Source organism: Dermacentor silvarum, chromosome 9 (assembly GCF_013339745.2).
Source record: "Dermacentor silvarum isolate Dsil-2018 chromosome 9, BIME_Dsil_1.4, whole genome shotgun sequence".
NCBI classification, from domain to species: domain Eukaryota; kingdom Metazoa; phylum Arthropoda; class Arachnida; order Ixodida; family Ixodidae; genus Dermacentor; species Dermacentor silvarum.
This window is the reverse complement of record NC_051162.1, coordinates 117,785,903-117,808,122: the sequence shown is the minus strand read 5'-3', so window position 1 is coordinate 117,808,122 and position 22,220 is coordinate 117,785,903. Positions and strand designations below refer to the sequence as shown.

General features: G+C 48.3%; 1 protein-coding gene across 4 annotated transcripts in view; it reads right to left on the bottom strand.

The window, feature by feature from the left end:
* LOC119464137 (cyclic AMP response element-binding protein A) overlaps positions 1-22,220 on the bottom strand; it is a 260,539-nt gene that overhangs the window by 142,733 nt on the left and 95,586 nt on the right. Inside the window, exon 2 of one of the 4 annotated variants that reach the window (XR_007463209.1) lies at positions 21,283-21,373. The exons of 1 other annotated variant lie outside the window; for it this stretch is intronic. Coding sequence is in view for 1 of the 3 variants with exons in the window: in XM_049655564.1 (XP_049511521.1) it covers positions 21,272-21,373 (102 nt within the window). In the remaining 2 variants the exon portion in view is untranslated. Of the gene's footprint in view, positions 1-21,271; positions 21,374-22,220 lie in introns of those variants that run through there. 2 more of the 4 variants (XM_049655564.1, XM_049655565.1) reach the window with 2 other exon arrangements.

The following is a 22,220-nucleotide window of genomic DNA, read 5'->3' as shown; positions in this document are numbered from 1 at the left end:
CAATCTTGCAAACAGGAAATGACGAAGCGTTTTGGCAACTACAGCGTCGACAGCGCCAACGCAAACATTCCAACACCCAAAGAAGTATTTGGCAGCGCGCGAGCTTGTGATGCCACAGCTTATTTCGCTCGTAGAAAGGAAGCAAGTGCAAGTGATCTAAAAGTGCTAATTGTGAAAGAACTCCTGAAGTCGTTTTAGAAAAACCTATTCGCGCAGCAAGATTTCGAATTCTTTCCAAGGCTCTAAACAACCAGCTATATCGCTCGCGTTGCACTACGGCAGCTGTGCATAATGTATACACTGTAGACACACAACCAAACTTAACCTAAACTAAAATACTCCCCCGTTCTCCTCTCCCATAACAGGGACTTCATATACCGCATACATTTGACTATCATATTACTGAAAACAAAAATATTGCTTAACTCTACGCACACTTCAATAAGGAAAAAAAAAATGTGATGTCTAAGTTCGCGATATTGCGGATCATATCCGAGCTTCACGCAGAGCAATCCACGCGAAGGAAGCTCTCCTGGAAAGCGCAATGGAACAAAATCAGCGAAGAGTAACTACTCCGTACTCCTTTTTTAAGAAGGAAAGAACGAAACAAAGAAAATGAAAAAAAAAAAAGCCGTAACAAACAACGCTAACTCAACCTCTTGTATCAGTCGTTCCTCGAATCGCAGAACAGAAAGCTCACCGCAAAGCGGGAATCACGTAGGAAAACATCGGCTCGTACGAGGAAAGAGGTTAAATAATCTCGAGCCAATCCAAAGCTCCGGTTGTCGTGAAACGTTTCTTCGAAATATATGGCTAACGACGAAATCCGCATAGAGACGCAGTCTCCGGGCACCCAGCAGAGAGATCACCGCGCGTCGAACCGGAAACGGTCTCGTTACGTTAATCTGTTTTCCAATTTTGTAATCTTACTACATTCTTCAGCTCCGAGAAAGGAAAAAAAAAAACATGCTGAATAGCACACGAGAAACAGAAAGAACGAAAGAAAAAAAATGATGTTATGCGTTCGAACACTATCGCAATGCGGTGGTGAGGGGAGTTGCGTATTCCGTCTCACCTGAACTCCGCGCGCTGCAGCTCGAATAGTCCGTTTCGCTCGGTTGCTACATCCTCCCATTGCCGTCGTATAAACCGGGAAATCGACCTATAATCAACGAATCGACCAATCTGCCTACGAATTAATCAACAACCAAGCGCGATTCGCAATTGCTAGGACTCAGAGATGTCCCGCGCGGTTATCTACAGCGATTAACGATTGGCGAGAAACTAACCAGCCCACAGAACTGACGAAGTCACGAAGAAAGCACTGTTATAGCCGTTTTCTCAAAGCAAGCACCCTGCGTTGACAATTCGCGCGTAACCTCGTCAAACGGATATTTCCAGACAGAACTATAGAGGGAAAAAGAAGAAAGAAGAAATCAACGAAACGATTAAAAAAAAAAGGAAAGAAATGGCAGACGAAACGGATTCTATTCCGTATAGGCGAATGCCGAGAATTCTCAGACAAACGGAGCGAACGCTGCGCGACTGGCTTGTGGCTCGGCTACCGGCTTAGTGGCCTCGACGCTCCACCGCCTGCTTTTGCTATGTTTGTTCATTTCTTTGCATGTTTTCTCTCTCTCTCTTTTTTGTCTGCTCCGATTGCTTTCGCCCTCAAGACGTGCCTCTCGTTCGAAACTGCGCAAGGGCTCGGTCTTACCCCCGAGGAAAGGGGGGGGGGGGGGGGGGAGTGTTCGATATACATCGGCGCGTTTTCGGGCGCGACGCCCTTTCCAGCCGTCTCGCCGAAGGCAAGGTTGCAGCCGGGAGGTATACGAGAGAAAGTTTCGCATTCCTCCATACTACATAAGCTCACGCACTACCCTGGCTCGTCGGTGGTCGTGTCTGCCAAAGGTGGATTTAGCTTACCGATCGAGGCTGGTCGTCAAGATGATCCCATCGTCCCGCCGTTCGCCGAAATGTGTAAGAACAGCTTCTCTTGAAGCATAAAGTTAGCCCTATACTTGCGTTAAGCTTTCGTTTCGCATTCATTCAAAACATTGCCCTAATTGACAAGCTTTATCCTGGATTTACACCAACACCATCACCTTTGTCACATGCGTACTTTCATATATACCACGATCACGTATTTCCCGGCCCTTATTTTTTTTCTTTTGCTGCCCAGTATATTTTTTTCCTGGGCTGCTATTCCGCACATCGTCAAATTCTGCAATGGCGGCATTTCGAGCCAATCGGAGAGGCCAGTAGCGGCCCTCTCAGCCAATCAGAGCTGACAAGATGGCGAATTGCACAACACACGGCGGAATTTTGACGTATGCTCCAGTTTAACGGCACTCGCCGCGATGGCCTTAGCGACTATGGTGTTGTGATGCTAAGCTCGAGGTCGCGGGATCAAATCCCGGCCGCATTTCGATGGGGACGAAATGCGAGAACGCCCGTGTCCCGTGCTGTAGGGGGCGCGTGAAAAGATCCACTAGTGGTCAACACATTCGGAAGACGCCTAAGCTTCGCCTTTAACAGTGGAACGCGACAGCATTCAAAGATCCCCGGCTGCTTATCAGGCTTTTTTTTTTCTCGTATATTCAAATTACAAGCAGACGCTATCACATCTGTAGGTTGTGGCTAAGTCGTACTTTACGATTTTTCCGACGGGTTTCACTTCGAGAAATTCAATTTTTGTTCACTAACGCCTTGCGCCACGCGGAGGGCCTGCGCGCTCGGGGTGGTTCGGGATGACTATTTCCGCCAACGACGCCGGCGCGCCCGTGCCCACGCCGGATTTTCTGCGACACGGGGCCCTTAAAGCTGTCACGTTAAAATTAACCCAGAGTCCCCCACGACGACGTGCATCATAATCAAATCGTGGTTCTGCCACGTAAAACCCCAGAACACATTCATTCATTCCAATTTAGCGGACCCAGCGTGGTTCGCGCCCCGACCTTTCGTTTCTCCTTGCCAGGTGACGTCGAGTTTACTCGCGTCTATCGTGGACCGAATAAAGTTCACTCACTCACTCACTCACTCACTCACTCACTCACTCACTCACTCACTCACTCACTCACTCACTCACTCACTCACTCACTCACTCACTCACTCACTCACTCACTCACTCACTCCCTCCCTCCCTCACTCACTCACTCACTCACTCACACTCTCTCTTTCTCGCTATAGGTTGCGGTGAAGCTATTACGCGGGTATTGCGATGCTAAGCGCGCGAATCCGATGCAGATTCCCCGCCAAGCGACGCCGGATAAACATCGTGCCCTGCGAGCGATAATCTTCCTGGCGCGTCGCGGAGCCGATCGACGCCAGCGGCAAGGTTCCGATCGACGCGGGGGGAATGAGCGAAAGTTTCGCATTCCTCGAAAAGCTTAAGCAATCGAGCCCGTCTGGTTTCCACCCTCGCCAAACGCGCGCAGAAAAAGGAGGGAGCATATATTCTGTTGAAGTGACGGCTGCCCACTCCAGGGCTCCCATATAATATTATACTATATACAGGGTGTCCAACGGAACTTGAGCCAAACTTGAAAAAAAAAAAAAAACAACAACAACATGCAAATGCCACGTGCTGGATGGAAGCGAGGTAATGTTGTTTGCCGTCGCTTGGAGATACTAGGATTACTCTTTTCCATTCCGTCTAATTACATAATAAGTCTTAATTAATCAACTTCTCGATTATTATACTTAGATGACAAGTGTCAATGAGAAAATTGTAGAGCGACGTGGAAAAAATCCCGATACAGCTTTATGTTGCTCAATACGAGCTACATAAAAGCGTTTTTTTGTTTTGTTTGTTTTCGAGCGTGAAAGAAGCCCGCGAATACACGCAACATCGCCGCGCGACTGGCCGCTCGAGGCACCTTGCGTGTATAGAAGTTACATAAACAGGGATAAAGTGATTCAGAAGGGCTAGCCTGCGTTTCGCTATAGGTGGACTTTGTCAAAGCTAAGTTCACCCTATTGAAGTCTCTAAATATACTCGGCGTGTGGAACTGTGCGAATGAGTAGGTTAAGATAGTCAAGGGTTCTCCGGAGTCCAAGTTTTCTTTTTCTTTTCGTTTTTTTTTTTTCAAATTTCTGGGAAGTCAGCCGGATACAACGCGCCACGTGACGCTCGTCCAGCGCGTGAGCACGACGAATAATGGAGAGATGACGGTGGGGGCACAGACTCGTCGAAACGGAAACGGCGACCCACGCATTAACAGCCTCGAATTCCTGCCCTCCCCCTCCCCCTTTCTCTCTCCGTCGCTGGGCATAATACAGCATAAACGCCCTGCGCGCCCTCTAAAACTTCACAGGCTTCCAAGGCGATCGCGATAATGCGCGCACCAGTGGCCGCAAGGGAGAGAGAGCAACAAAGGGGGAGGAGGCAGGAGGAGGGAGAGAGACAGCCTGAACGTACATTATCGAATCAGACAACGGAGAGAACGCGCATACCACCACACAAACACACACCACCACCACTGCCACCGCAGATATACGTATGCATACACGCCTCAGACACAAATAAGACTTACGCACTTACGTACGCACAAACAAAACAGGCCTATACGCACACAGGGAGTGATACACAGCGGCGGTCGTATACGAAGGAAGGGGCAGCGAGTTGAGGGAGAGAGGTCATTCATGGCCAACTTTTACGGGTGGTAGACAACGGCGTACGACGCCACACGCGGCAACTGACGACGAAAGGCGACGTAGATTTGGCGCGCGGTTGGGGGGCCAGCGCGAAGAACCGCAAGTTGGGGATCATATAGGCCTAAACCGACCGAGACGCCGGCCGGAAATAAACAACCCGAAAACAAAAGCGCGATAAAGAGAGAGAGAAAGAAAAGAACGTTTCTTTCGAGCGACGACCGACTGCGCACGGCGGCGGCGGTGACCGGGAATTTCGAGGTCGGCGGCTGCACGCGCCGGCGGCCATTGGCGTGCCAACGCTACGGCGCCACGCGGTTAGGCTTAGCGAAGCGTTCGCGCTAAGAGTGGCGCAGTTCGGGAGCGCCACTGGGCGGCAACTATTGACTTAAAAGAACGCATTCCAACTCGCACTTCCCTATATTTAAATGAGCGTGAAACTTAAGATGATCTCAGTAAACGGCCACTGAACCAATGTGAATAAAACACATTGAATTTAATATGGTTGCACTTCGTTTTCACGTTGCACCCAATTTACTGCACATCACATTCGTCGTAGTTGCGAAAACTACTTTCCTCGGTTCATCCTAGCTCGCATTCGAGGAATTAAAGCGAAACTCGGCGCTCGTTCGACACCACGTGACCTGCTACGTAGGTCAAGCTTGCCGAAGAGCATGGCAACCTATACTGTTCGTTCCTGCCTCATGTTTCTCTTCTTCTTGTCTTTTGTGACAGAGACCAATTCGACGTTTCAACACTCTGCTTCCGCACCTATATAGACACCTGGCGTTGATTCCATTTCCTTGTTCTAACGCCGGACAATACGTCTTCCAGCGCAACGGCGGTACTATTCGCTCGTAACTTCCTTCACCGACAAACCACCGCACACGCAGATTACTAATCTATATACACGGACCCGATCTGCCACCTCTGACCGCTCGCGTGAGCGTACATCCTCCAGAGGGCCTGGACATAGAACTTGCGTACCGTAAATTAGCCTGCCGGCGCAGCGAGTCCTCGAGCGACCTCGGCGGTGTGTGACCCTCCGGCGGGGCAGCTCGCACAAACGCGCTGCGGCGTTCGCCCTTCCGTCCCCAAATCCTTTCCACACCAAGCGAATTGATTAACGAACTCTGCCTGGGCGATCGATCAGCAATCGTTATAGTGCGCGCGCGTCCCTCGCAGTTTTCCAGGTAACCCCCTACCACTTCGTGCGTCACAAAAGGAATTGCCCCGCGAGTCCTGCGAACGAAAGCGCGAGCTAGCGTTGCGTCCAACAGGAATTCACACCGAGACGGAAACGCGAACGCCGGGAAGTTGCGTGCAGCGTGCGACAATCCACGCACGCGTATAGCGCCAGAAACGAGTCGTGCGAAAGGCGTTCGACCGGTTCAGCGGGGCACACTTTTTGTCACCGCCCAAATCGGGGGAATTGGCGCAAACGCGGCGTACAGTATATAGCACCGGAAAATCGCAAATTGATTTGATTTGATTATACTGAAAATGTTGTCGCCCCCTTTTTTGACAGCGTTTGATTGTCACGGCATCGCCGCTATCACCCGCCCACCAAGGTTCGCGCAAGGCGTAACTATTAATATTTCACGCTGAATCATTGTGATAAATAGACCTTCTCTGTACAAAACCTCTACTTTTGTAGTCCCTTTCGGGTGTGTTTGAGGAAATGAAGATTGGTATGGTATGACAAACTTTTTTCAGGTCCTGAAGATCAACCCTTAGGATTGACGCAGGCGGCTCCCACGTCGGGACACTGGATGAATGAATGAATTATTGTCTAATGAACAAACGAAACTGACATGGAGATGAGTAACTAAATAAGAATATGCCCGCATGCATATGCCCACAATGGCGAGCACTTACCTTCAGCGCATTTAAATCGAAAAACAATGGAGTGGGTGCGTAAGTTTGTTCCTGAATATGTGCCACAAATAAAAACTAAGTTACAGATGATTTTAAAAAAAACGAATTCCAGTTCTACAAGATCATCTCAGCTTGCTTGAGGCTCAGCCATGTCTTCGAAAAACGATTCTCAACGGAGCGACGACCCTGGCGAACACAATGGCGGTGTCTCCTCCAGAAAAAAAAAAGAGAAGAAAAAAAAAATGATCGATTTCGAGAAACCCAGATGTATGTGGCATTTGACAGTTTACAGACATCTCATGCACGAGCAGGTTTCAGACAATTCTTATAGAATTTAGTCTGTCTGTGGACGACCTAGAGAAATCATGCCGACAACGGCTGGATAAATGCGAAACGCCATAAAAGAGTCTATTGACAAGTGACTGCACACGAGGTCATTATCCAGAGGGTCTTCAGCGATCTGTTTTGTCGGCGGGCTATTTGGGCGTGTTTACGGGTTAAAAGCAACTTACCCTATGACGAGCCAACGACAAAGTACATATGAATTATTCGCAACCTATAAAGAAGTTGTAGTCTGCGAACCCTTTAGAAATGTGTTGATATACTTTCAATAGAATGATGGAACAGACATTGATTGCCTTCGACAGAATAATAGAATAGATCTAAACAGAATGATAAACTTTCAGTAAAATAGGTTTTCATGGGCTCACGAACCATGGTTAAGCTGAACCTTACCGCCCAGAGCAGTCACGCTTCGTTACCGGCAAAAGCCAACCTTATAGATGCAGTTAACGTGGTTACCAAAATAACAAGGATTATGTATTTTGGGCAACATTGTACAAAACTGCGTCGTTACACGCCAACCGAAGCCTAGCATATTACCACGGTTGAACATGCCAGCGTAACTAAGGTCTCGCAATGCGCCGAGTCACATGTCCGTGTAACCGATAACCACGATACAGGACACATCATTGGTACTCGGCGCATTGTAAGAGGAACGATCACCAACTGTCCCGATTCCTGGCTGCACGTAACTAATCTAACCGTCGCTCCGGGGCAAACGCTGCACGCAACTAGAAGTCTCCGAACGACAACGGCCGCGGAACGCGAGACCGTCTCCGGCCATCGCTTCCACGGCCGTAGTACGGAACGACGACGTCGTCGGAAAGAGTGCGCGCGTTCATACGTGGAGGAGGGGATGTGAGGGGGGGGGGAAGGAAGGTAAAGTGGAAACGCAATCTTTCTCCCTTTCTCTCGGTCTCAACTCTCTCTCTCTCCCTTTTCCTCCGTCGCCGTCGGCGGCGGGCGCGGACGAGAGGTCAACGCAAAAGGCCAACCGTCGGAAGAAGCCGGCAACCTTGATTCGCGATAAGGTCTACGAGACGCGGGCAGCCCGGCGCGTCTGCGGCCGTGCGCCGACTTATACTACCGCCCCCCTCCTCGTCCTCCCTTGACTGCGCGTCCTTTCATATTCACAGCCCCCCCAACCAGCCCTCCTTGAGCCAGGTCACGTGACGAATTCGCGCCGCTGCGACGTTAAACGGGATGCCGTACGTACTATCGTTGTCTATCGCGTCGAAGCGAAGGCGATCGCCGCCACTTCGTGCGAACCGGAACGCGCAGTTTGTCTTTTGAGTTCCAACGTTCGCTGGAGTGAGGAACGTGGGTGAACGTTTCGGGTCCTGCGGTTGTGTGTACCGTCTACACTCGGTATCTGCCTGCGCTGGCATCACGCGTATTCGCGCCAAGGAACAAGCTAAGCGAATCTTGAGAGGAGTTCGTGTCCTTATGCTCGGCTCATTAGCTTTCACTTTGGGTCTTCGAGTGTCGAATTCGCAAAGCTTTCCGTTCGTAAGTTCTCTCTGCTACCGGCCGGCCACTTTCGCTGTAATAACACGTCTAGCATCAGGATTGGCTTGCATTTGCTCGTAAGAGCAGTTCCACAGTAACAGCCTTCTCGTAAATATCAGAGCACTTTCTGACATACTAAGGAGTGTATTTATTTATTTATTTATTCATGAAATCATTATTTCATTTATTCTATTATTTCTTGGGCGTCGCCTGATCCTCAATCCGTCACCTGAATCTAAACCTTCCTGCTTCTTATGGACTGCCTTCTTTTTTTTACTGCGTAACTGTCTCAAGAAACTTGTGTACGATCGAGGACGAATCAAGAGAGAACGAGAGCAATTGTTCGAACAATGAAGCACGCACAGACGCAAACGCAAGATTTTAGTCCCAAACACCCCACGAACTTGCGCTTGGCCAAGACATCGCAAAAAGTATTCCGCTGCATGAAAAAAAAAAAAATGTCAGAGTTAACTCGCAAATGCCAACTGCACCGGTACGAAATCCGGCACTAATCGTCGCTCGTATATTCATGAGGAAGAGTCCGCCTTCACGTCGTCGAAACTCACGCAGTTCGCGTTTAAGGCAGCCGTGTGTGTGCGCGTCTCGGTTCCGATGAAAGACGCTCGTCGGTGGTTTCTCGCGTATAACATATAGAGTCGTGCGCGCGACGAACGTTCCGAGGAAGCACGCGCATTAATACGAGAGAAACCCTTTCGCGACCGGTCGTGTCCACTCCGGTGGGCAACGACTGTACCGAAACGAATCAGGCGCTGCCGCTAAGCACTCGCTTGAAGTCAAGCTATATAACGGCGCGATAACGCCGGAGCTAATTGCTTTCTGGGTACGCTCTTCCGGGACTTATTTATACGCTTCATTTTTATCTTAAAGCGAAGCTTGCCCTTCGAACCCTCCTGGAAATTACTGACCGTGCCTGCTGGGTTCTGCTGCTGTCTTGCCCAATAGCTTACACAGTCGAATCCGGATGTATCGAATCTGAAGGGGATCACACACAAAATAAGTTCGGTATATCGGTAATTCGATATATGACATAAAAATTTTATACAAAAAATTCCCAGGGGATTTTTTACTGCTGTTCGTTATACCCAATATTTCGTTATATGTGGCTTCGATATATCCGGGTTTGACTGTATACCTAATTAAAGAGAAAAAAGAAATTGAAATTAGGTGCCCGATGGTGGGATCGAACATCGCTGCCGCGGTCACAGCAGTCCTAATGCTCTAACCGTTAGGCCTAACCGTCTAACCGACTAACCATCTAACCAACGCCAATTGGCTCTTTGAGGTGATAGACGCGTGTGTCACGTAACGCATGAGCAGTACGGCTGTGCGCGAGAGCTACATGAGCGCATGAGGAGGTTTCCTTTGTACGTCAATCGACGCAGGAATGAAACGGGCAAATCTATAGCATTTGATTATAACCGCTTCACGAAAGCGTCGGTTCACACAGATTTCAAAATGTGTGTTTGGGATCTCGCCCATTTTGTCTCCCCCATTTTTTTAAAGCGACGCTTTAGTTTAGAATCCTACGCTCTTAAAAAAAAGCAAGAAAGAGAAGGGTACTAATGCGACTCAGCTACCAATTCCGAACGCAATAGCGCCACCGGATTGAAAGTCTATTCTAAAACACATATCGTGGACCCACTGTGGAATACGCCACTGCTCGTCCAATATATGCAGCAGAGGTCATAATCTTTGCATCAGGTGGTGCTAACCGCGTTTTAATTGGTAGCTGATACCAGGGGCGTAGCCAGAAATTTTTTTCGGGGGGGGTTCATCGGCCCGACCGGGGGGGGGGGGGGGGGGCAAGCGTCTGCTTTCCTCTACGTGACGTGTTCGATAACAAATATCGGTAGTTTAAGCAGACTCCTTGCATGTATATCAAAGACATGGGACCCCCCCCCCCCCCCCCCCCCTCGCGTGTGTGTGTGCTTGTGAAGAAATTAAGTAAAAAGTAATGTAAGGGCAGTAAAATACAGTAAGTACGACAGGTACAGTGGGCGTTTGGAGCAACCGTCTCATATCGCGCCACTGAATGGACCAGTCTTCGAAAACGCATCATTGAGACGACCCGCCCGATCGGAGAAGACATCATTAATTGTTCATCTCCGTTAAGCGTAGATGGCGTCGTCCTCGTCGGGGCGAAGTGCGTTTCACAGGTCAACGACGGCTATACATGTGAAAATGCACGTGTTACCAGGCTATACCTACTCCCATAGCAATAGCTTGTTCGCTGCGTCTTCGCGCTAGAAAACTTAAATACGCGCAAAAACGAGTAATGCTTTTTTTTTTACGAAGCTTTCGTCGCTTTGCATTTCCTGCGGCAAGTGCATGGGCCGCTGTGTCTTCCGCTGTGTGCGAGCGTGCAGCCGTCATTTGCCTTTACGTCAACAGATTCAGAATTGTACAGAATATTTCACCGCACTGCATAGTTATGGCATGTGTACGCATTTTAAGTAGTGCGTGCGAGTCATTTCTGCTTCACTTAGGCCGGTGCAAACAGGAAGCGCGGCCTTGTACCTCACAGAATCTCGACTGATTGGTGTACTAGTGATGCAGGAATTAACTCCGGTCTTGTTCAGTGCATAGTGCACATAATCAATTTCTCAGGACGCGTGAACTCCGACGAGAACTGTCAGAGCCTGCAACAAGAGTTTACTTACGCTGTACTGCGCACAGCAGTAATCCATGCTTGTCGGCTGTCTGTTTCGTGCATTCTGTTGCGAGTCGGTGGAATTTCACTGCTGGTATCAACCCTTTCGTGTGTACATTGCTGGTTTGGGATTCCACAACACAACAGCAACTACCAGCCTTTCGTAATTGCTGGTTTGGGATTCAGCAACACAACAGTAACTACCAGCCTTCCGTAGGGGCGCAATCGCAAACGAGAGACGTTTTGCGCTGCAGACTATGGCTACGTTCACACTTGGGAAGCGGCAAGCGGGTGGAGAGGCCAAAGCGGCCGGAAAGGCCAAAGCGGCCGGAAAATCTTTTCCGCGCATGTCCAAGTTCACATTTGTTTTGCTGCCACCGCGGCCGCCGCTGCCGCTTTCGTCCACATTCATCTAGTCTGCGTACGTTTGTCGGCGTGATGGCCTCATTATCGCATTATTTCGAGCGGTATGTTCATTCACTGACCCACCCGTCATCAAAAGTGATCATCTTGCGCAATTTCGCGTGTCATCTGCGACCTTCGGTAAGTTCCTCGTTGGCGTTCCGTAATTCTCCTCACACTGGCGCGGTAGCGCTGTGTCACAGGTTGCTGCCTAGGCGTGATTATATTTCTTTAATAGCTTTTATTTACAAGTTGTAATAACATTTCATCATTTCGCATTATTTTCGGTGCCTCCAGGACACGAAAGCGGCAACGGGAACACCAAAGCTAAAACCCGGGCTGGCCCTTGTGTTGAGGCTCGCCGAAGCCTGCGCGTCCTACGTGAGACCTACGCTTCCAATCTATCGTCGCGACGAGAAAAGCACCCCGCGACTTCTGCAACATACCGTGCACGTGCGAGGAGAATTATGGAGCGCCAACGAGGAATCTGCCTAACTATTGTCTGTCATGAAAGTGGAAGAAGAAATGGCTTTTATACTTCTACCTACTTGTTTTCTAGAAATCGACAATGAATAAACGGAAGACAAGAAAACCTCGGAAACGGCAGTGGTGGGTTCGCCTGGCTTTGCTAAAGTGTAAGAAGTTGGGTCACGCCAAGGCTTCGTTGCCGCACCTCCTGTCGCGCGACGTTGAATTCTATCGCAACTATTGCTGACAGTACGTTTTAGTACTTCTCTTGTCGTAGAGCAAGGGATGGTTCTTGATCGCGTCGATCAGCATTGCAGCCTACACTTTTGGTGCCATGTTCAATGTTACGACCGGAAGTTTACATGCTAGTGTAGCTTCCGGTCGAGCAGAACGACTTTCCGCCACGTTTCCGCTTCGCCATGGCGAAAAAATCGGTCCGAGACCAATTTGGCTCGCCGCCTGTTTTTCTGCCTGTTTTGCCGCCTAGGCGGGCGGATTTTTGCAAGATTTTGCCGCTTCCGCCAGCTTCGAGACCAAGTTCCTACGCGAACGCGGCCTAACCGGCGCCTGAAGGGAAGCGGCGGAAATGTATACCGGAAATTTCGACCACCTGGGGACTTTAACGTGCACCTAAATCTAAGCAAACGGGCCTCGAGCATTTTCGCCTTCATCTAAAATGCGGCTGCCGCATTCGTTGCTTCATTTGTTGCTTCATTTGTTGCGCATTTGTTGCGCATTTGTTGCGCATTTGTTGTTTCAGAATGCGGCCGCCACATTCACGCCCAAAACCTCACAGAGTGTCAAGGCCTTGACAAACACCGTGACAGTTTTTTCCATATGCAGACATGATTCGCTGTAAATTACCAGCCCAAACGGAAAGCGCCCAGGAATGAAAGTGTGAAAGTAGCACCTGTTTCTTGAAATATGTCAGCGCGAAGCGAAGAGAGCAAAGGGTGGTTTAGTGGGGGGGAGGGGGGGTGCAAAAAATTTCGGGGGGGGTTTGAACCCCCCCAACCCCCCCCTTGGCTACGCCACTGGCTGATACCCATTAGCAACAGTGACTACCTTTTTTAGTCAGTTATCTAACTCTGTCGTTACCAACTGCAGTTATACTATAAGGTAGCAAATGGTATGACACTAGGTAGTAACTATACTACGACCTTTTTTTCCAGGAGCTGTATAGCACATTTTGTCGATCGTGGCTGCTCTGCTGTCTTTGGCCGAATAGAGCACGCGCGCGCCGAATTCCATTGAGACATTAACGCAGTAATGAAACGGGCGAATTAATAGTTAACCTTTTAGTCACCATTGTCTTTCCCGTCGTGCCCATATCCGCATCATTCTTTCCTCGCTCATCATTCTTGCCTCGACATCATACATGGGCTTCAAATCTTGCTGACGTCACTGCGTCATCATCTCTGTGCATCTACCTGATTTGGTGATCGCATTTCGGCATAGCTTAACCGCGAACGCTGCAGTGTATAAGCGTACGTACTGCATGACATTAAAATTGTGACCTCTTTGGTACGCAAACATATAAGCAATACTTGAGCTTAGACGCTGCATTGGATGAAGACAAAGACACTTGTACACGCCACATGCAGTTTTACGGCATTTAATCAACCGCTTAACGAAAGCGTCGCTGCGCGAAGATACGAACATGTGCATCGGATCTGTATTTCATGTTATTCTATATCCGTATGACTGTGTGACCACTGTGTACTCGTACGAACTAAGAGGTTAACGCCAAGTGGAGGGTATTAAGAACTCCGTGAACTTGAAATGTCGGTTTCGTTTAAGCCGATGAGGGTGCGAAAGTGAATGAAGTTGGATGTCGCCGCTGTATACAATGATTAGAGCGTTTCATGTTGACCGGGTAACGCGTTGCCATTTACGGAATACCGGAGACGTCGTCGTCAACAGCCGCGCTGGTTGTGCCAGCTGGCGGCGTTGAGTTCTAAAAGCTTTTGAATGGTTACGGGCTGTTATTGTAATGTCAGGCATTGCAGCAAAACAGGTACGTGTGCTCGACGCCGAGATCTCAGTATAGTTCCCGCCAAAAAACTGTCATTCGTCTTTATTCAACGGTGTTTTCCCGTATTTCTTACCATATTTCTTTTGCAATGATGTTGGGCTTTGTCGGAGGAGCGGACTTCTGCGCTTGAAAGAGATAGGCTTATAATGCGCAACAGCAGAGCCAGATAATGCGAACAATAGATGCGAGGAGAAAGCCATGTGTGTGATATGAATATGGACCACTTGTTTTCCGCAGGACGGTAGGCCTAATAAAGCGTCGTATATGAGTACGCGCGTTATCATTGTCGCAAACGTACGTATATGCCCAAACGCCCTGGTGTTGCGATAAGATTTCTGGACAAATGAATCACGCCACGCCCTCAAGCGGTATACCGTGAAGATGTATGGCGCACCTAGTCGCATACACTCCTATGACACTGGCTCGAAACGCGCGCCTGGAGTCAATTTGCGCATCAGAAAGATTTCATACTAATGTCAAGCAATCACTATATGGACTATACGTAAGCGAGCTGCATGGGCTCAGCTATGGAATTATGCCGAGCTGTCTTGGGAAAATCTGACGGTTTCCTAACAAAAGTAGATAGCAGCAGTGTGCAAGTGCCACCTATATACATATTCATTGCGTCGCTTCTCTATAAAACAGACATCTTGTATACAGCGCTTCTCCCTGTGTGCTTTTTCTTTTCTTCTTCTCTGTGTATATTCTACGAAACCCATGAGAACCCTCAGACAATAGCTTAAAAGCTTAAATGTAAGGGAATGGGGGTCGATAGCTCTGCCAATGCAGAAACAGTGTATAGACTACAAAAAGTGCGCACGATCCTGGTCAATGTCAATAGGCGTTGCACACAAGGCTGACTGTATAGAGTCTATAGCATATTTCTCACTGTGGAGCCTCAATAAAGTGTACAAATGTTCTTACGCAGGCTTCCACGTTATACAGACTATTTTACGTGCATATCGACAACAAATAGCTCGTAGCAAGCTGCCTTCAGAATTTACATATATATCCACACAGAATATCTGCGGACAAGAAAAAAATTTACTGTTTCGTATGTTACGCTAGAGGAGAGAAACAAATGCGTCTGAACAGATACAGCCTAGAAGAACCTTCACTCCTCGGCAAGCTGGTGTACTATGTTGAAGTTCATGTTTTTTTTAACGCCGCAGAACACGTCGACTAACCCATAATAGGAGACACAGGACAAGCGCTTCCTGTCTCTTCCCTTCAATGTCGGCTGTGGCGTGTAGCGAAACAACAACGAAAAAAAAAAAAAGAAAAAAAAAAAAAAAAAAAACGAGCGCTTGAAGAGCGCTCGCGTTCAGCCCGCCCGGTAGCTTGCACGCGGAGACGCGCCAAGAAACGCGTGCTATTGCACGTGCCCACGAGGTTATATATAAAGGACAAGAGCATGCAAAACGGCCGGGGTTTTCCCGGGCACGCCCCTTGTAACCACTCCCCTCTCCCACCCCCTCCTCCTCTTCAAGTTCTCCTACCGTACGCACCTTGACGTCCCAAGGTTGGCAGTATACGGCTCCGCGACGTCGTTCGTTTCCGAGCGAGCGGTCAAAGCAGCGAGCGACGTTATACTACGCCATTACGGGAGGGAAGGGGAGTTAGTGTGTGTGGGGGGTTGGGGGAGGGGGGGGGGGGTTGTGGGTGCGCTGACGGCGAAGTTTGATTCCGCGTGGCCACAAACATTCGCACGCTGTGTGTATGTCACTGACAGCGGGCTTGCTCGGCGCGGTTATATCCTTGAATCGGGACGCGAGCTGTTATAGGACGACGAAGCCTTGGGCCGCACAGACGTCGTCGTCGTCTCCGTCTAGCGCGAGCGCTTGTCGGACGTCGCGGCCCGCAGAGGACGCCACCGTAGCCAACGGACGATGCAATGAGCGGGCTCCGTCCATGGGTCTCGGGAGAGGCAGCGATTCTCTTGACAGCGAGCGCCACGAGAGAAAGAAAAAAAAAAAAAAGAAGAAAAAAAAAAAAAAGGAAGGAAGAGCAAGCGAGCGGCAACGGCTTGTTGGAACTAGAGTGTACTAGAATATGGTCGAGTGGGACGAGCGGCTGGGGCGGCGCATGCTTTGCAGTGAGGCGCCCGACGTGGAAAAATACTGTGGCGGCGCTGCGATCGAACTGGATTGGGCCGCATCAAGGTTGCGCCGTTGGAAACTGCTGGCGGTACAGCTCGGCAGGGTCATTCGTGCTACTTCGCGCGCTGGTATTTGCGTTCATATCGCTCAAATTGTGTTCATAATTGCATATGACATACATTTATGCCTTTAGAATAAATTCTTTCTTTCTCTTTTTTTATTTCATTTTATTTTTTAATGTCGCTCGGTAATTGCGCGTGCATAACGGCCGCAGTGTCGGCTTTCATTCTACTATGTTATTGTACGGTTCCCTTTGGAGAACAAATATTTTTCGCGTTCTTCAAGCAGCATGTATCTCTCGTACGTATTGTTGCGCATATAGTTTTCCATCAGTAGGTCTTGAGAAAAGCAGACGAGGTAACATATGTAACGTTCTTGTTTGCCGCTTAATTAAAACAAGTAAAGCACATCTGCCCCATCCGGCGCCTGTACTCAGATTTACGGGAAGCATTGTTATAGATAAAAAGAAAGAGTAAACTGCAGCGCAACATTTCATTCAAGTTTCCGCCTTCCTCGCGTAACAGAATGCGGAGTAATTGGTAAGGGGTCATTTATTGCAGTCGGACCGCGATCGAGCGCCGGAAATGGTTTTAGTTAGTCATTCTATATGCTAATATTTGGCCGTAAGCCGTACGTGAATTTTTTTTCCAGTCGATACTTCAAAAAAGAAAAAAAGAAGAAGAGAAAGAAAGCCTGCGCGGTAGCCTAATTAGTGGCTATAAAGTGGATACGGCGTTGCGCTGCTAAACTGGAGCTGGCGGGTTCAAACCAGGTCGCGGAATTCGATGGGAACGAAATGGAAAAAGACTCGTGCACTTCTATTTAGGTGCACGTTAAAGAACCCAGGTGGTGAAAACTAAACCGGGTGCCTTATAATGACATCGTAGCTTTGCCACGTAAAACCAAGAATTTATTTAAATTAAAAAAAAGAGAGAAAAAAGGAAGTGGCTGCGTTCTTCGGCTTTTTTCTAGGGGTAAAATAAATAATTCTCCAGGCTGATTTCAGAGAAAAACGCTTATCGCGCTTATCCTATATTTCATACATAAATGTAATGCCGTTCCCAAATGTATGACGTACCGCTCAAGTCAGCAGCTTGTACATTATAAACGGCTGCTTTCAGTTATTCGGTGCACTATCATAACGATCATAATGAAACAATTAAAGGAACGGCATGCCTCACATACACGTAGAGATGTGCAGATCTGTTGCGTTCGTTGAAGAAGTGTGGTACCACATGAGGCACCCAGTTTTAATGGGTTGAAAACATGATGAGACTGTCAAAAAAAAAAAACAAAAACAAAAAAACAAAAACAAAAGAAAAACGTTTTCCTTGTCTGAATCAAGTGAGCAGATTTATAGGCTGCCCCAAAACAGGGCGTTTATATTGAATGACAGCTAGAAACTTGTTAAGCAGGACTCATTAACCCCCATGCGTTAATTCTCTCAGAAACTGCGCCTCTGCGCAACAACGACGACTCTCCGGCAGCACTATCATCCGGAATAACAGTCGTCACTTCCATCGGTCCCTCACCTTTGAGACTTCAACAGTGCTGTTATGCGTTACATTCGAACGGAAACGACTATTCGGCGTCGTACGGTATATCAACAACACTTGCGCGCGCGCGCGCACACACACACACACACACACACACACACACACACACACACACACACACACACACACACACACACACACACACGCACACGCACACACACACACATATATATATATATATATACACGATGTTTTTGCCTGCTTTGGATATTATTTCTGCGAATGAGAGTTTTATGTGCAGTATTCCCTAATAAGTGTGTTACAGCAAACACGTGCGCTTATTCCGGTCGGGAGTTCTCGCTTTTTCAATTCGTGCATTTAGACTATTTGTTATTTTTTCCTTACACATATATCGTGAACATATATGTCTATGTACCCTTCGATTTAATTATCTAGAAATACATTGGTCATTCTTCGCGCCACGCAGTTATTAAACCTAGTTTATTTCTCTCTAATGCTGTTTTCTTCGATGATTTTCCCTGATAAACATCCACCAACAAGAAGCGTGCGTAAAATGACACGATATCAATAATAAAATTACGTAGCTTCATGTTGCAGAGATACCAGTTACTTTTAGAAGACACTGGTAAAAACAGCAGTTCACCTGGCTAAAACTACATTAGGTACCGGCCGTCAAGAGTCATGGGCTCACCAAAGCAACTAAACATAAAAAAATGTACTGCACAGACGTTCTGTGAGAAAAACTGGGCGTCCGCCAGCGTCCACGTAGAGAACGCGCGCTCACTAGCAGACGACGCGCTTGACAACGACAGCAAAATTGAAGACGTCGCGCTGTGTAATCCATGCCTCAAATATATATGTTTGGCAAGATGGTGTAAACATAAATTTGCTGTTGAAATAAAGCACTATTTTAAGAACGTACTATGCGCAATCGGCCTCGGCGCCCGCAGCGAAAGTACGTTGAATATGCCGCGGAGCGCGTCTCCGCCCCAATCCAGTTCGCTCGCAGCGCCCTCGCATAATTTTTCCACACGCGGCGCCTCAGCGGGAGAGCGCCGTTCGGCCCACTCGACCATTGTCTAGTACACTCTAGTTGGAACTTCACGTGACGTCCGCGTGGTTACGACGCCATCCAGGCGTCGCCGATGGTCACTACTGTACTGGAAGATCTATAGAGGATTCGACGAAGAGCGGGCTGCTGCTACATAGCAGGACACGGGAGCGATTCGACGGGTGTTTATCCTTAGAGGATATAGATAGATAGCAGGACAACACAGTGCCAGCGCCACGGCGGTTTGTGCCTCGAGCGCCTTTTAAACGCTAGAGGGAAAAAAATTACCTCGACGTAATGAGGATGCAAATACAGCGAGTCACGATGACGGCAAGCATATACAAGTACACTACAATATACTACACTAAACAGATGTGTCAAATGACATCGTTTGAGAGAGATACAAGCTTTCATGATATGCTGGAGATGCTTATCTGGCTGCTCGCCTTACATGCTACTCCAGGTACTGGGTGATGATTATGATATATACAATGATGAACACTTGACAGCACACATAGTTACACACATACACATGTACGCTATAGAGATATGTAGGAAGTTTCGTTGATTAAGGTTCGTGGCCCGCAGGAAAGTCAGCAGCACTTTCGTGGAGCGTAACGCGCATGTAGTGCTACTGCGCAATGAGCCGAAAATGTGCCGCAGTTCCAAGCTCGAGTTAAAAGGCACGCGCCAACGATCGAGTAATGTCTCATCGATCTGAGATTGCGCGCTCCCAGCAATTCCGGGAAAAAACATTCTGCAAGCAATCGGAGAGAAACCTTGCGAAACTCCGGTAGTCAGGCGAAACAAATACGAGCGCGTTTACCGCCAGCAGACATGATATTACTACGGTGCCTAGAATGTAAGTATATTCTAGGCACTGTAACATTACCGCATATATAATATGATAATGACAACACTGCTGCAGCTACGCAGTTTTACACGACAGTACCTTAGTGTCTGTTTGTGAAACAAGCGTGTGTGTGTGTGTGTGTGTGTGTGTGTGTGTGTGTGTGTTTCGCCTTTCTGTAAGACAAGTTGCGTGTACAATAAACCCTCCCTTTTAGAGCGCTCGTGACCCATGGGGGTTAAATGTGTGGCGGTTCAATCAGCAGTCGATGGGTATGCGCATCCCCATCGTCCGCCTTCTGCCTTCTGGCTTTGATTAAACTTTGTGACTGTAAATTGGTATTTTTTTCACAACATATTGTATTATAAATGCACCAAATTCGCAACGATAAGGCACGTGGGCCCGTACTTATTGTCTTGCTGAACTTATAAAACAATCGGGTGGTCGCAATTTTTAGGAAAGAAAAAGCGTTAATAATAACGTCACAAGAACGTTCCAAGCGACAAGCCGGAAGAGTAGACAAATCAATGCACTAACCATCATTCCCATAATGGCTGAACGAACGTTGCACCACTGGTGCAGAGCGCCCCAGGTCACTGCACTACACTGGTGCAGCAACCTGGGGACCTCTGGTGCAGCACCAGAGCTCCGTATAGGTTAAAATTTATAGGAATCTATGACATTAACATCGGCCACAGGTCGCATGCAATGTTTACATATTGCGGACAAGCAGGCAACCACAGGGCGGAGCGCTTGGCAGGCGTCATCGCGTCCGTATGAAAGGCGCTGTACATTAATAACCACACGCATAGCGTGAGATTTTTTTTTTATTCAATCGGTGCTTTACAGTGGCACATATATCGGGGTATATAACAGCGTACAGCGGGCTCTCGACGCGAGTAATACAGACGCGCCTGCGCCGGGCGACGCCTGAAACGCGCAGGAAATACGCTCCATGTATATCTATAGTTGCCGCGCTTGACGTGCGCCCCTGGCGAGACAATCGCAAGGAGGGAACACGACTATCAGGAGCGGGTAATAGATTCGACATTTTACACACTCCGCCTCGCATCTGAGCGGCGGGCTTCATGAATTTCTCTCCCTCTTTCTCTTCCAAGTATTTTTTAAGGAACACTTAAAAGAAGCTGTAGATCAGCTTAGACATAAAGCATTCTTTCGGAGCTCTATTTCGTTAGCTTCGCGTTAATAGGCTGAGCATTAAAAGATAAAACGAAGGCTGAAGCTGCAGTCTTTCGAATTTCGCGCCAAATCCCCAGCGCCGTTACGTCAGAGTGACGTCAGCGATTTCAAACTATATTCGTTTTCGGAGTGCAGGGGCTCCGTAAACGAAGTCTTCAAACTTGCTATGTTCAGTCCTTGGCTCTTTTAGAATACAAAGCAGTGCATTTTTACCGATCGAAGAATTAAAGGGGCAAGAACAGACGGCGACAGTATCCATGACGTAACGTCCAAGCCAGTGCGGAAACATTAAGACGGTGGCGCCACCTGTCTGTCGTTTACTTTTTATTTTTTGCTTAGCAATCCTGTTCTCACGGTAAGAGTGATCCTTACGGGGGATTTTGTAGAATGTTAATTTTAAAAGACAAATACAGCTAAAATATTGTTTATCTTAAAACTTAGCAACACTTCAAACTGTCGCACGGCGGTAGGGCATAGCTCGCGCTCGCACGTCGTTGAGCGTAAACGAAGCGGGTGAAAAAAAAAAAAAAACTCACTTGCGCATCACCTGCAAAACAGGAACCAAGCACAAAAGGCGACCCCAGATGAGCGCGCCTCAGTCGTTCGCTTAAAGGCGAAACAATGGAGCGTAGACTCACCTGCAAGGAAAGAAAACAGAAAATATTAGAAGCGGTGTCAGTACAAAAGGGGCTCTGGTAACATGAAAGGCAATGAAACACAATCGACCCCCCCTGGCAAGTTGCCCAACGCCGCGAGAAGATCGTGGAAGCTTCCTACACTGCGCCTTGTTCTTTACAGATGTTTCCGAGAAGGCCTCGCTCTTTCCGCACGTGCGTACATATAGCGCGCGCCGACAATGTTGTGAGCGCGCGCGTTCGCAATGGAAAGCTCGATAAAGACGGCAGCGAGAGATTAATATACAACCGCTTTCTGATTATACAGCTAAGGCCGCGCTGTTTCCGCTTATCGCGAGCTATACACCTACGTCCGGCAACCATTTTACAAGCGCGTGAAACTGATGAAAAAAAAAAGAAAGAAAAACAACTCAAACACTTAGCGGTCTAAACAGGCATTCTATAGAGCCAACAGATGCATTCCCTCACGACAAATTCGTTTAAAACTACCGCCATCGTCATTCTGGTGAAGAAACTACACACCGAACGTTGTCACAAGATTTTTCTAAATGCGACACCATCTCGATTGCCCTAGCTAGTCCCCACTCACTGGCCTCACTTGCTGGCAGACGCCACTGATTCCGTGTTGGCATAAAATGCTTCGATTTTAACGCTTTTTGGAGACAGCGTTATAGGAGAGTTGTTCCGCGCCGTGCTGCGTAGCCAGGCACGCGTAACTGAGAGGAGCTGCTGATTTCGACGCGTACGAAATCCGCATGCGGGCGCGCGGACGCGAGCTTGCGTTTGCAAGCGTACGGTGTCGGCGTCGGTGCTCTCTGTCGGTGGCGCAATGGGTGGGCGATCTATCGGC